Here is a 12,481-nt window from a genome sequence, read left to right on the forward strand (position 1 = left end):
CTTTTATTTTTCTAGCCCGCACTTGAATCACACATTTACAAGGAGAGGAAACAAGCACATTGAAAAGGAGAAAATAAGAGTAGTTTTCATTTTTCTTTCTCAATGAATCGGATGCCTGATGCAAAGCCCATTGAATCCCATGTGAGTTTTCCCCCTGACTTCAATGGGCTTTGGTTCTGGCTTTTAGCTCCTGTGAAAGGTCCTGAACTGTCTGTGCTCGGGTGACGAGGAGGCTCGGAGAGACAATTCCCAGAGCTCTTCCCAGCCCCTGGCACAGCCAGGTTGCTGTGGATACTTGGCCTGGCCAGGCTCCTGGAGCTCCCCCTTTCCGGGGTCATTGTCTGCTGTCCCTGCCAAGGCTCTCCAGTGGCAGCAGAGCCACTCTCTCCATCACAATCCCTCTCCAYGGCCTCTGGCAGCAGCAATTCCTGCCCTGCTTGGCGAGCAGCCTCCCTCCCTCCCTGCTGCTCCATCCTGCTCTGGGGCTGGAGGGATGGGCTTGTGCCTTCTGGGCTCCCTGGGCTGGCAGAATTGGGGTTTGGCCCCTGTCACCCCTCTCCAMACCCCAGCATCCTCACCTGGGACAGGTACATTGTTCCCTCTTCTCTGCTCTCCTGTTTCCCTGCTCAGCAGAAATAATAGGAGAGATAAAGCCTAGGATGGGGGAAAGATAGCACCCTTTTGTATGAATCACCTGTTCAGGGGCTTAAATTTCTTAGAGAGTCACTTCTCAGGATTCCTTGTCAAGTGTGCAGTCTACAGTAGTCATTTCCAGTTGCAGAACAGGCTCCCACCATCTCCAGGTGTCCTGCAGTGCTGGCAACTTCCTGGGAGCTCCTTCCATTGGGTCAGGATTTTTGGAACTTGAAATTTTCCATCTTCCCTGAATTCTTTGTAGTTTTATCTCTTGCAGGGAGGCATTCTGAAGTTGTAACATTAACAGGCTAAATGAGAGTTTCCTCTRAGCCTTTTGGGCAAGGTCTCTTTGTCAGTCATCCCTGCAGATAGTGAGGCTGTTTGTCTACAGATAAGTGAGCAGGAATGCTCAAACCCTGGGCACTTTTATGGGGTGTAAAATTTAGGAGCTTGTGGCCTTGAATATTATCAGTTCCTCAGGTGAGCAGTCATTTTCCCTCTGTCTTTTGCAGATAACTGATTCCTCAAATGGGGGTGAGGTTGGTTTTGTATCTCAACTGCCAGCTGRTGTCTGTCTCTCAAGGTGGGATCCAGCATGAGGCATTTTGGGGGTTATTTTCTCTATTACAAGTTTTTTGACTTGATTTTATAACAAATTGTGTCAGCAGCGAGATTGTGGCACTGAAATTTTGGTGTTCAGGAAGCAAAGATTTATTTCTCAAGGTGGTTCTTCAATATTAGTAGTGAAAAACACTGAAAATAAGGCTACAGAGCTATGAGATTTGTTGCCAGCTTGTTTTGTATGGAAATATTGTTTGGCTGAGTTAAACAATAGAGATGCATGCATATGGTCACTGTATTTTAGTGATGATCCTGGTTATAATTRTTAGGTAATGATAAAATTAGTTTCACCAACCTTTAAGCTTTTTTTAAAGGCAACTTTGACTCCTTCAGTAAAAAAAGAACACACTGTTTCCATCCACTATTAGTGCAGCTAGTTGTTTGAATGTTGATACCTTCTTAGAAATGTACAGCTTGTATTTGAAATGCTGAATAGTGAGTGAGATTTATGGACATGGCTTTGACAGTACCTGTGCTTTATAGAGTTGTTAGATGTGTGTGGGTTTGCAGGGAAATAGGGTAACTTCAGGATGTCTTTGGAAAATGACCTGAAATTAGTATTTCCGAGGAAAAGCGCTGTATAAAATTAAATGTGTTCATTGGTAATTAGTGGAAGTTCCTTTGTGGTTGTTTTCCCCAATCCTGGCTGCATTTCTTGTGCTCTCTGGACTCCAGGTTTGTCATGAAGCTTTGCTGGATTTGCGTGGGGATGGTTTTGTTCTCCTGTGGCACAGGAATCCTCTCCTCTCCTGGAGGAGTTGGTGACCACTAATCCAGGTGCGAAGGGCAACCAAATTTTATTTGTAACACATTTGGCTTTAGACAAGAAATCTCACAAGTGGCCATACATACATACCCATCCACATGCACACACTTTAATTTTTTTAAAATGAAATTGGGGACCAAGAGTGTGAGAACTCTACTTTTACCTCTTTGCTTTGCCTCCTCTTTTTTTTTTGGTAGAGGAAATGCTTGACAGTCATCAATAAAAGATTAAATCATTGATGGCTATCGGGATAAACTAAACACATTTCGTGTGTTGGTGCTGGCATAGTAGGAACTTTTCCAAGATGTTTCAGGCCTCATTCTCTGGTTTGTTAAAGGGCAGAGAATAAGGTCACAAAGGAAATCAAACCCTGATGTGGAGAAATGAAACATGAGGCCTACTGACTTCTAAAAAACATTTTAAATAACATTCTCTAAGGTTTCATTTTATACCGAAGGCAGCTGTAATAAGTTTTGGAAGATGGTGTAAGGTTTCTATTAAAGAGAGATTTTTTTGCTTGCTGTTTTTGTACCCAAATGAAGGAATGAGGGAGATGGAATTAGAGCTTATTTAGTATGAGGTGAGAAACTAAAACTTCTCTCCAGAACTGTAAAATAATAATTTATATGTTCTACTGCAATTTAAAAATTAAAAAATATGAAACTGTTCCAAGATCTTTGAAAATGACACACATAGCCATGGAATAATTTAGTAACTGCAACKCAAATGCACTTTTGCCACAAGTAAAATAAGACTGCTGCTTTGTAGTGTGCTGCCAGCATAGYCTCAGTGAATAAATTCCCAGTAGATGTTTGCTGCATGCCAAATATATTGGACTGTATAAAAGATCCCATTGTTCAATGGCATCATTATTTGCTATTATACTCACAATGTTTGCTTGTGAAACAATTTATTGGAGACCAGTATGTTTAAGAAGGAACGCTTGGTTTGAAATTCAGCTGGTTTGGCTCGTAATCTCAGTGCTTTTACAGTATATAGCCTCTAAAAATAAATATTTAGGTCTGCTATTTTTCACTTTATCTTTGAAAGAATTCCTGGAGCAGGGGAGAACGGGGAGCTGAGGCTGGGGATGGGCTGTGAGCATTTCATTTCTGATTTGTGGAATTGTTTAGGTTGGAGAAGCCCTCTAAAATCATTGAGTGCAACCATTCACTCAGCACAGCTAAGGCCACCACTAACCCATGTCCTGAGGTGTCACATCTACACTATTTTTGGATGCCATCCCTGGGCATTCCAATGCTTGGCACAACCCTTTTGGTGAGGTAATTTTCCTTGGTATCCAACCTAAACCTGCCCAGGCACAACCTGAGGCCATTTCCTCTAGTCCCTTCATTTGTCACCTGAGAAGAGCCTGACTCCCACTGTGATCAAACCTCCTGTCAGGGAATTGTGGAGAGCAARAAGGTCCCTCCTGAGCCTCTTTTTCTCCAGGCTAAAAACCCCAATTCCCTCAGCTGCTCCCCATGAGAGCTTGACTGAAAATGTGTGATAAATGCTTGTGTGAGTGTGTAGATTAAAAGCTGTATTGGCTCACATTAAATACACTTCAGTTTTCCAGAGATCTCTGTTATTTCCCTGTAYCAGTGGTGCTGGTGGCACTGATCAGGGTGTTTTAGGAAGCTGAGCTGCCTGCTTTGTGCATCCTTCATATGGACTTTTTCAGCACTGATGCTCCTGCTGCTTTTGAGAAATTCCCTTTGGTTTACTTTAGCACATTTTTAAAATTAATCGATAAATTCTTCTTAATTGGAGGAGGTTTAGTTTTCAAACTCAGAGGTAACTTCATTACAGTAGCTTAAAAAAAACCCAAAATCAGATATTTTACTTAATTAGGGCTGAGTTAAAGGATGGAAAATGGGTRTTTAAGCAGGGTTCCTCCCCTCCCCCAGAATGGCTATTCTTTAAATCACGTCGTGCCCAAGCCATCTCCTCTGAACTGCAGGTTTTGTTACACGTTTTGGCTGCCGCGTTATTTCGCAGGAGTCAGCCAACAGGCTTACAGCTCTTTTTGGCTGGGGTTCACTTAYAGTTTTCTTGGCAGCTCTGCTTATTTATGCATCTTTATTTCTCTGTTTCCCTCTCTCCTGTGCCGTCCCCGCGGCAGAGCGCTCCCCGCACCGCCCCATCCTCCAGGCGGGGCTCCCCGCCAACGCCTCCGCCGTGGTTGGAGGGGATGTCGAGTTTGTCTGCAAGGTCTACAGCGATGCCCAGCCTCACATCCAGTGGATAAAGCACGTGGAGAAGAATGGCAGCAAATACGGGCCYGATGGGCTGCCCTACCTGCAGGTTTTAAAGGTGAGGCTCTCCAGGTGCCGGCAGTGGTKGTGCCTTCTTTAAGCTTCTTTTGTTTGGTGTAAATCCAAGGATTCTGAGTTCTGAATGCCTTTTGAAAGTGGAGATGTTTGTGTTACAAATGAAATGATGAGTTAGATAAACGTTTACTTGTCTAAATGCTAATTGTGCAGCCTATAGATACTGTTTTGTCCTTTTTTGCTTCCATGAAAAGTCCTCTAGCTCCGAATGTTTCAGGCATGACTWACTGAGAAAAAATTGAAAATCTTCCTAAAGAGCATTATGAACATTTTTGTATGGGTAGAAAGCATCCAAAACATACCTGGGACTATCTATTCCATTTCTTACATATTTCTTCAGCCTCTTGATTTCAAAGTAACGTGGCACCTGCTGCCAAAAGCTTTTTGGAGGACTGGGTTGTCTGGATGCTGAGCCTGCAGAGTTGTCTGGATTTTAGCAATGTATTGGTGCCAGCAGGCATTTGGAGCAAGCCTGACCCGGAAAATGAAACTTTTCAGAGCTGGGTGGCATTGCCAGATCTCAGTGTGCTGGCAGGCARGACAGCCAGCTCTGTCCCTGATTGTCCCATGCAGTACCTACCTGGATATTGTTTTTTTCCTCCCCATGTTGGCTGTTTTCTACCTCCTCCTGTGATGCTTTGGATGTAAGAAAACCCAACGACAACAGAAAGGAAAAATTAAAAAAAAAAAAAAATCCAGCCCCAAACCCTTGAATGTTTCGAGGCTGATGTGGAATATTCTGGTGACGTGTTGGTGGTGGGACCGTAGACAGCTCGTTCTGGGCAGCAGTGACCTTGTTCTCCTGTGTTATTGGTCTGTTCTAGCACTCGGGGATAAATAGTTCCAATGCTGAAGTGCTGACACTGTACAATGTGACAGAGGCGGACGCTGGAGAATATATTTGTAAGGTCTCCAATTATATAGGGGAGGCCAACCAGTCTGCCTGGCTCTCTGTTCTGCCAAGCGCTCAAGGTAACAACGTTTTTTAAAGCAAGCTGGAAAAAGTGGTGCTTTGGGAGACTGCAGGCAGCTTGTAGGATACTCTCTGGCCTTGGTGGTATTTGTGTGATCCTCCTTTTGGTGATGCAGCTGGTGTTGCACCAGCAGCCATGGAAAAATTCCCACAATAYTCTCTGTGTGCCAGGAGCACTGCCTCTTGTTTCTGATGCTGATCTTTATTCTCTCTTTGGTGTCTTTRTGTCTGCGTGTCCAGTTCTGTCATTAATTCTGAGTACTCTGCAGTTCACACAGAGGGTTCTCATTGAATAATGTAATTACAGCCTCACAGTGTGTATTTATATRTATGTAAATATATATAAATACATAAATACCCACTGAGGCAGAAGTCAGGTCAGTTTAGTCACTTTTAACTTCCCACCTCACCTGTGACTGTGCAGGTGGGAGGGTTTTTCCAGGTGTTACTCACCCCTTACTAACTGGATTTTACTCAGCAGTAACAATGAAGGCTGGCAATCCTGTGACTACAGCTCACAATTRAATTTGCCTCAGAATGGTCCAATGAAAAGGTATTTGTTCCCTCATCTGCTTCAAAGGAACATTTTCGTATGGAACAGAGATCAAAAGCAGCAAACATTAAATTTCTCTAAATCTCTGTCATAGAGCACTTGATGCTGATGCCCTGATGTCCATCTTGCGAGTTGGGGAGTTCCAGGGCTAAAATTTACTCCATTTGCATGAGTTTGGACAATCATTGATGCTTGGTTTGTTGCACAATGTCAAGACRGCAAATCTGGAAGATGACCAGAAAAAATACCCCCAAAACTTGCAGGGCTTTTCCCCGCCAATCTTTAAAACATAGAAAAATACAGTTTATTTCCACCTCTTGTTCTCAAACCTTTGGAGTCTTTTTTTCTCTCACCTATGAGAGCCACAACTGAACAAGAACTCTGATTTTTGAGCAAGAGTTGGGATACTGTCCACTGTGCTTTTAAGCAAGCCACCAAATATTTCCAGATTTGAGATTTGGCAACCCTGTACAATGGTAGTTACTACACAAAAGTGCAGTGCAGTGGCTGATGCAAGGATCATACACTGCTTAAGAAAGCTGCTAAGTTGTCTTTGCAGCAGAATTCACAGCTTTTTTTATCATTTTAGGGTATGCTTTTTACATAAATTCTTTCCTCTGAAACAGGCATCTACAMGTGAAGGATCCCACATTCTGTCCTACTTCGTTTTCTCTTTGTTTTCCTTTCAACTTTCTCTCGTTAAAAAAATCAGGAGAGAAAACAAAAAAATCTTTGTGGGTGAATTTTTCCATGTCTTTTGATTGCATGCATGTTTAGGTGGTGAGTTTAGGTCTGGTGAAGGGTGTTGATTACTTTCTGAGGTGAGCTGGGACCTGTTGGTAAACGCCTTTTGGACGAGGGATTGTGGATGGGGAAGGAGCTTTGCATCTCTCCCCCTCTGCCTTTCCCAAGTGCAAAGCCCTGTGGCTCCACCTCCCTATCCACAGCAATCCTCTCAGTGTCTAGCTTTTTCTCTTGCTTCCCTCTTGTTTTTTTTTTAGGCTGCCGGTGTTAACACCACGGACAAAGAAATTGAGGTTCTCTATATACGGAATGTAACTTTTGAGGATGCTGGGGAGTATACATGCTTGGCGGGTAATTCTATTGGGATATCCTTTCACACTGCATGGTTGACAGTTCTGCCAGGTATACACTGCTCTCTTTCCGTGGTTTTTCCTCTTTTTTTTTCCCTCCCCTCCCCTTGTTGATTGCTGCAGAATTAGCACGGCTTCTGTCTCAAAAAAAAATAATATTTTTACAATGATTTTGGTTTTTTAAACGCAGTTGTCTTGACTCAGTGAATTGATCTATTACATATTTGCGACTCCAAAAATCTAAAAGTAACAACAAAAATGGAAGGGGAGCGTGTGGCTGTTGCACTTAAYTGAAATATTTTTGCATCATCAGAAATGCTAAGGAGCTGCATTTCCTTAGCACTTCAGTGAGACAACTGAAAAATCAGCCTATAAATCATTGTAAATTTTTCCAAGAGGATGAAATTGAGTTTGTTATGAAGTTTGGAACTAATTTGGCCACAGTTATGTACTGGTTCATTAAAATAACCTGAGCTCAGGTTATTCAGTGTACTTAAATTGACTTTTACCTATCATGCAAATCTCTCCTGGAAATTCCAATTGCAATGCCAAAGGATCATGTACAGAAGCAGTGCATTCCATATCTTGGGAATCGGCTCCGTGCATCTTTAAACATTGCATGCTCTAAGGAAACAAGTAGCCATTTGCTTTTACTGCAAAGCATGTCTTGCTGTTCTGAGCTTGATGATGTTTCTGTCCTTAAAAGAAACAAACATCAATGTGCTTTATTGCCTGAAAATTGTTATCAGCTGTTAGAAGATGTAACCGTAGTTGGTTTTGACATTAGTCAAATTTTCTCATTTATAACTGTTGGCAGCTGTCTCAGGAGTTCCTTTAAAAAAAACCATGAACCCACCTGAGGTTTGCTGGGTCATCTTGTGCTTAACATTTATTAATTGTTAATCCTAAGGCAGAGGTACAGAACCTGCATGTGCATATTGCTGAGGCTCACAGGGTGGGAGTTAAATGCTCCCATTCTCTGTAGATAATTTCTTGCCCTTTATTAAAATATAATGASCAAGGCAGCTTTATTCCATCTCACTCTGAATTGCACCCCGAGCCTGCGAGGTGTMCCCCAGCAGGCAGAGCAGTGCTTGTCTAGAGCTTGCTTCTGCTGGCAGTGTTTGCATTTTGCAAGTGCTTGAACAGCATTTTTAATTTTTTTTTTTTAACCAATTTCTTGAACAAAATGTTTTTGTAAGCCTGGAAAGGCACACAAAAAATTTCAGCTTGAAACGTGCATTGCTTGCGGAGTGACCGCTGATTGCTGTGGAATGCTGTTCATCCGGGGTTGAATCCCAGATAAGGATTAGGGACAGGGTTTGCACGTTTAACTGTCTTGAGGAGAGCTTCAAAATGGTTTCAGTCACAGTAACAGCTCTGTAGAGCCACTCCCACCCAAATCTAATCTCATACACCAGTAACCACTGATGGGGTTACGTGAGAGGTGCAGTCCTCRCAGAAGAGGGCTCGTTAATTAACGTGCTGCTGGCAATTGGCTTTTCACTTCAATTATGCTCTTTAATCCAGCTCTGGGCTCCTCRAAGGACCTCAGGGGAGTTGGGCACCCAGCATGGGGCACAGCTGGTYGAGCAGTTGGACAGCCAAGTCCTTGAAACCCTTTTGAAACCCCTAAGCTGAGTTTATAGTCATGAAGGGGRACTGATTCATCTTCCCTTCCCCTCTGTATTTTGAGATCCTACTGAAAATTTTGAATAAACAGGCAGATTCAAGCCCAAATATTTATTTGCAAATTTAGGCACTTTTTTTTTTTTTAGGCTAGCTAATTCACTGTTTTATCTTCAGATATATTTTTGTGTGGTYCACAAGAATTGCAGTGCTTTTAAGGTTTGACTCACGTAACAAAATGAACTCAAGCCTGGTTTGAACCATTTTTTCTTCCCCCTAAAMTTATCCTTGATTGTGCAGTGTTTTGATGTATATGTGTATACCTATCTAGGCAGACACACATGTTCATATATGTAGATATACATATTTACATAGATGCACAAGCTCAGAGTGGCAAACTGAGAAGTCAAAGCAGTGATGTAGAAAGAGGAATTCCTCTCAGATTGCAAGATGGCCAAAACATTCCCAATATTTGAATACCACACAAGAATTGATTCCATTTTACCATGACCAAGCGCTGCACCGAATGACACCCCTTCTGTGTGCTAACCCTGTGGTTTGATTGTTCCCTCCTGAAACCTTCCCATCCAGCTCCCGAGAAAGAAAAGGAATTCCCAACGTCCCCAGACTACGTGGAGATAGCAATTTACTGCGTGGGGGTGTTCCTGATTGTGTGCATGGTGGTGACAGTCATCGTGTGCCGCATGAAGAGCACCACCAAGAAGCCGGATTTCAGCAGCCAGCCCGCCGTCCACAAGCTGACCAAGCGAATCCCCCTGCGCAGACAGGTAACAGAAAGTAGATAAAGAGTTGCAGAAAACTTTTTTGGGACCCAAAACGACTAAGCCAGCACGTCYTTCTGTTGAGATTTGGAAAAAGGGGAGGGATAAATGAATGACAGCAGATTGTGGTGGGGAGTTGTTTTGGGGTTGAGTCTGGTGGGGGTGTGTCTCATCTCATCTGAACACAGAGATGTGTTTCTCAAAGAAATCAGGGTCAGGGAAAAATCTAAAAAGTGAAATATGTTCTGTATTAGCAGCCTGGAGATGGAAAAAAATTATTTCAAGTATTTTGGGGCCTGATCCCATGGCTTGTTGGAGTCAATGGAAAAAATGTTACTGGCTTAACGGCCTTTGGAACAGAATCCTATTTAATTGTATATTTATGGTGTTTCTAAGGTGATTATTATTGTGGTAACTAGGTACCAGATACAGRGAGGTATTTTTCARGAAGAATTTTGAAGACCGAGGGGAGGGAGTTTCATAGCCAGGCATCCAGAGAACACCCCGAAATAGAAGAAAGTCTGCAATAAAGTAAAAATAGGGGAGACACTATATCAGATCTTGGACAGCTTGATTAAGATAATGATGCTTTTGAGCAAGGAACAAAGCAAGTGCCAGATTTAAAATGCACACAACAGCATCACATGAAATATATTTTGCAATTGTTTGTGGCTGGCAGTGAGYATTTCTGGAGAGGGCAATGCCACGAGCAACAAACCAGCTGGACAAGTAACAGGACTTTGGCTTTATCACAGGCCACCACATGCCAAAMCAGCCTCCATTCCCACATACTGTCCTCCCCTGAAAGACTTGGGGTATTTTTAGAAGCTGGAGTTTAATAGGTTTTGATTTTCTTGMAGTAAGAAAGAGCACCCACCAAGTCCAGCTCCAGGTTTCAACCTGCAGGATGGGAGAGCTTTGGGATCTGAGGCTGTGCTTCGCCTCAGCGTCCCAAAAATGCTGTCTAGGGGGTTTGGATCCAGCCTCTGGTTGGGGGATTGGGATGTGAGGGTTCACTTTGTGTCCATCTGCGCCATGAGTAAAGTGGTGCAGGGTTTCTGCAGATTTGTTTTCACAGCCTGTCCAGAATATTGTCACTGTCAGAGTAATACATGTGCCTTAAAAATGGTTCTTCAGTGTGGGTAAGTGTTAAAATGAGATGCACGGGCACACACAGTGGGAGATTTTGAACAGCATTGCTTTTTTCCTGGACCCTTGTTTCATGGTTTCCTGAATTTCCTTGGTTAAAAATATCAAGGAGTAGGAATGCTTTAGCCATCTTCCTCTAAATCTGGATTTTACAGAATCTTGAGGTGGGCAACTTGTCAATCTGAAAAATATTTGGTTTGTCTATGAGAAAAACNTTTTTTTGGTTTTTTTTTTTTGTAATTTTATGATTTTACTCATTTGCTTGAATGTGACTGGGACAAAGACAGGCTTTTCACTCTGGGTGTGTCAGAAGGATGATGAGAAGCCCTCAGCTCAATTCACACATCTCTGCTAGGAATCTGTGTCTTTTTCTGGACAAAGATGGCTTTTCAGATGTTGTGAGCTTAGCAAGAGAGAGATACCAATCAACTCCATCGATAGGAGACATTTATTATATTTCTGCCTTTATAKAAAAGCATCATAATGACTCAGATAAGCTGATGGCATAAAAGACACCTAGGGTTTGGTGTGAGCTCAGTTGTGTCAGCTGGAAATGGTTCCTCAGGGAGAAGAGTTTCATTTCATGGCGTGTGACAGCAGTGCCAACCACTGCCTTCAGTTTAGCTATTTATCATTAAATGATGCAATATGGACCTTCTCCAAAGCTATTGTTTTCACAGAGGAAAAAGACTGAATTACAGCATGTTGGTCACGTTGGGTTTTATCAGTTTGTTTCAGGTTTTTTTTAATCTTTTTTTTTTTTGGCCAAAATGGCATTTTGCTTTGAAAAGTGGGAATAACTTTTTTTTTTTAAAAAAATTATATTTAAAAGTGGAGATGCTATAGCAAAAATCCCACCACTCCCAGTTGTTTTCATTACTGTTTCATTAGCAGGAGTGGCTCATTGAAGGGCTCTCTGCTTTTGTATCTGCATGGAAGCAAATGTAACCATTGTAAGCACTGCCTGAAATCTGTATTTCTGGCTGATGATTTCACTGGTCACCTTGCAGAGGCAGGATGAGGCAAGCAGTCCCTGAAGGATTGCTTGTCATCAGTGAAGATTCTTTGATTTTTTCAGTGACCATCTCCCTGGTCCTGAGACTGCAGCAGCTCTTTAGTTTTGCATCTTTTTAAAGCTTGGATTTCAGGGCTGTTGTCCCTAGTGAAGAATTGAAAAATAATCCAGATGTTTTATTTAATGGGTGTGTGTTTCTGGATCATTCAGCCCTGTTTTATTGTGCCACCAAGCTTACTTTGCCTCAGTTTATTTGCATTTCAGAGGATTATGTTTAAACTTAGTGGGGTTTTGTGGCAGAACCTTTATTTTACTGTGGATCACAGAAAGTTCTGCCTTAGTGCTGTGTGGGAAGATGAGTGAGGACGAGCAGGGAAGATTCTCTGGCAGGTAGATGTGAGAATGGGGCAGAGATYCAGGGCTGGGTGATGGGATTGGTTRGAAYTCCAGAGMAATGAGGCCACAGATTGGGAAATTGGTGATATTGTTTTCAAAGCTCGCTGCTGTTGGGTCAGGGTCCCTGAGGATCTGGGTTGGGAAACAATCCTGGTTCACACAGAGACGTTGGCCTGGCTCTGATGCCATCTTGTCTGAGCAGGAGAAGATTCTTGCTGGGTAACATATRGTTTGGTTTGGATTCTCCTGCACTGCTCAGCCTGAGCTGCTGCAGGATTTTATCATTCCCCACATGCAGCAGTTTCTTTCCTGTCAAAATACAGTTCCTTTCACATTTGTATGAAGGGTCATGGTGCAGTCAGGAGTTACCAGTTCCCATCCCCTACAATCCTCAGCCTCACCAGGATCTGGTACTCAGTTTTCAGGTTTTTTTTCCAGGGAAATCCAGCAGGCAGCTCCTCTTTCCATCAAAGCAGTCCAAGTGTTACCTGTATGAAGGTACCAGGAGGGAAGGGGTGAAACATCTGTAGGGTT

The 12,481-nt window shown here is 42.7% G+C and overlaps 1 protein-coding gene across 10 annotated transcripts in view; it reads left to right on the plus strand.

Annotated features, from left to right (window-relative positions):
* Nucleotides 1-12,481, plus strand: part of FGFR2 (fibroblast growth factor receptor 2) — a 76,773-nt gene that overhangs the window by 42,973 nt on the left and 21,319 nt on the right. For 4 of the 10 annotated variants that reach the window (XM_057381157.1, XM_057381161.1, XM_057381163.1 and 1 more), the window contains 3 exons: nt 4,149-4,339; nt 5,181-5,328; nt 9,197-9,399. In XM_057381157.1, coding sequence (XP_057237140.1) covers nt 4,149-4,339; nt 5,181-5,328; nt 9,197-9,399 — 542 coding nt within the window. Of the gene's footprint in view, nt 1-4,148; nt 4,340-5,180; nt 5,329-6,883; nt 7,029-9,196; nt 9,400-12,481 lie in introns of all 10 variants that reach the window. The other 6 variants (XM_057381164.1, XM_057381162.1, XM_057381158.1 and 3 more) reach the window with 3 other exon arrangements.

This window comes from Malurus melanocephalus, unplaced genomic scaffold, assembly GCF_030028575.1.
Source record: "Malurus melanocephalus ecotype Western Australia unplaced genomic scaffold, MMel_1.1 scaffold_494, whole genome shotgun sequence".
Taxonomy (NCBI): domain Eukaryota; kingdom Metazoa; phylum Chordata; class Aves; order Passeriformes; family Maluridae; genus Malurus; species Malurus melanocephalus.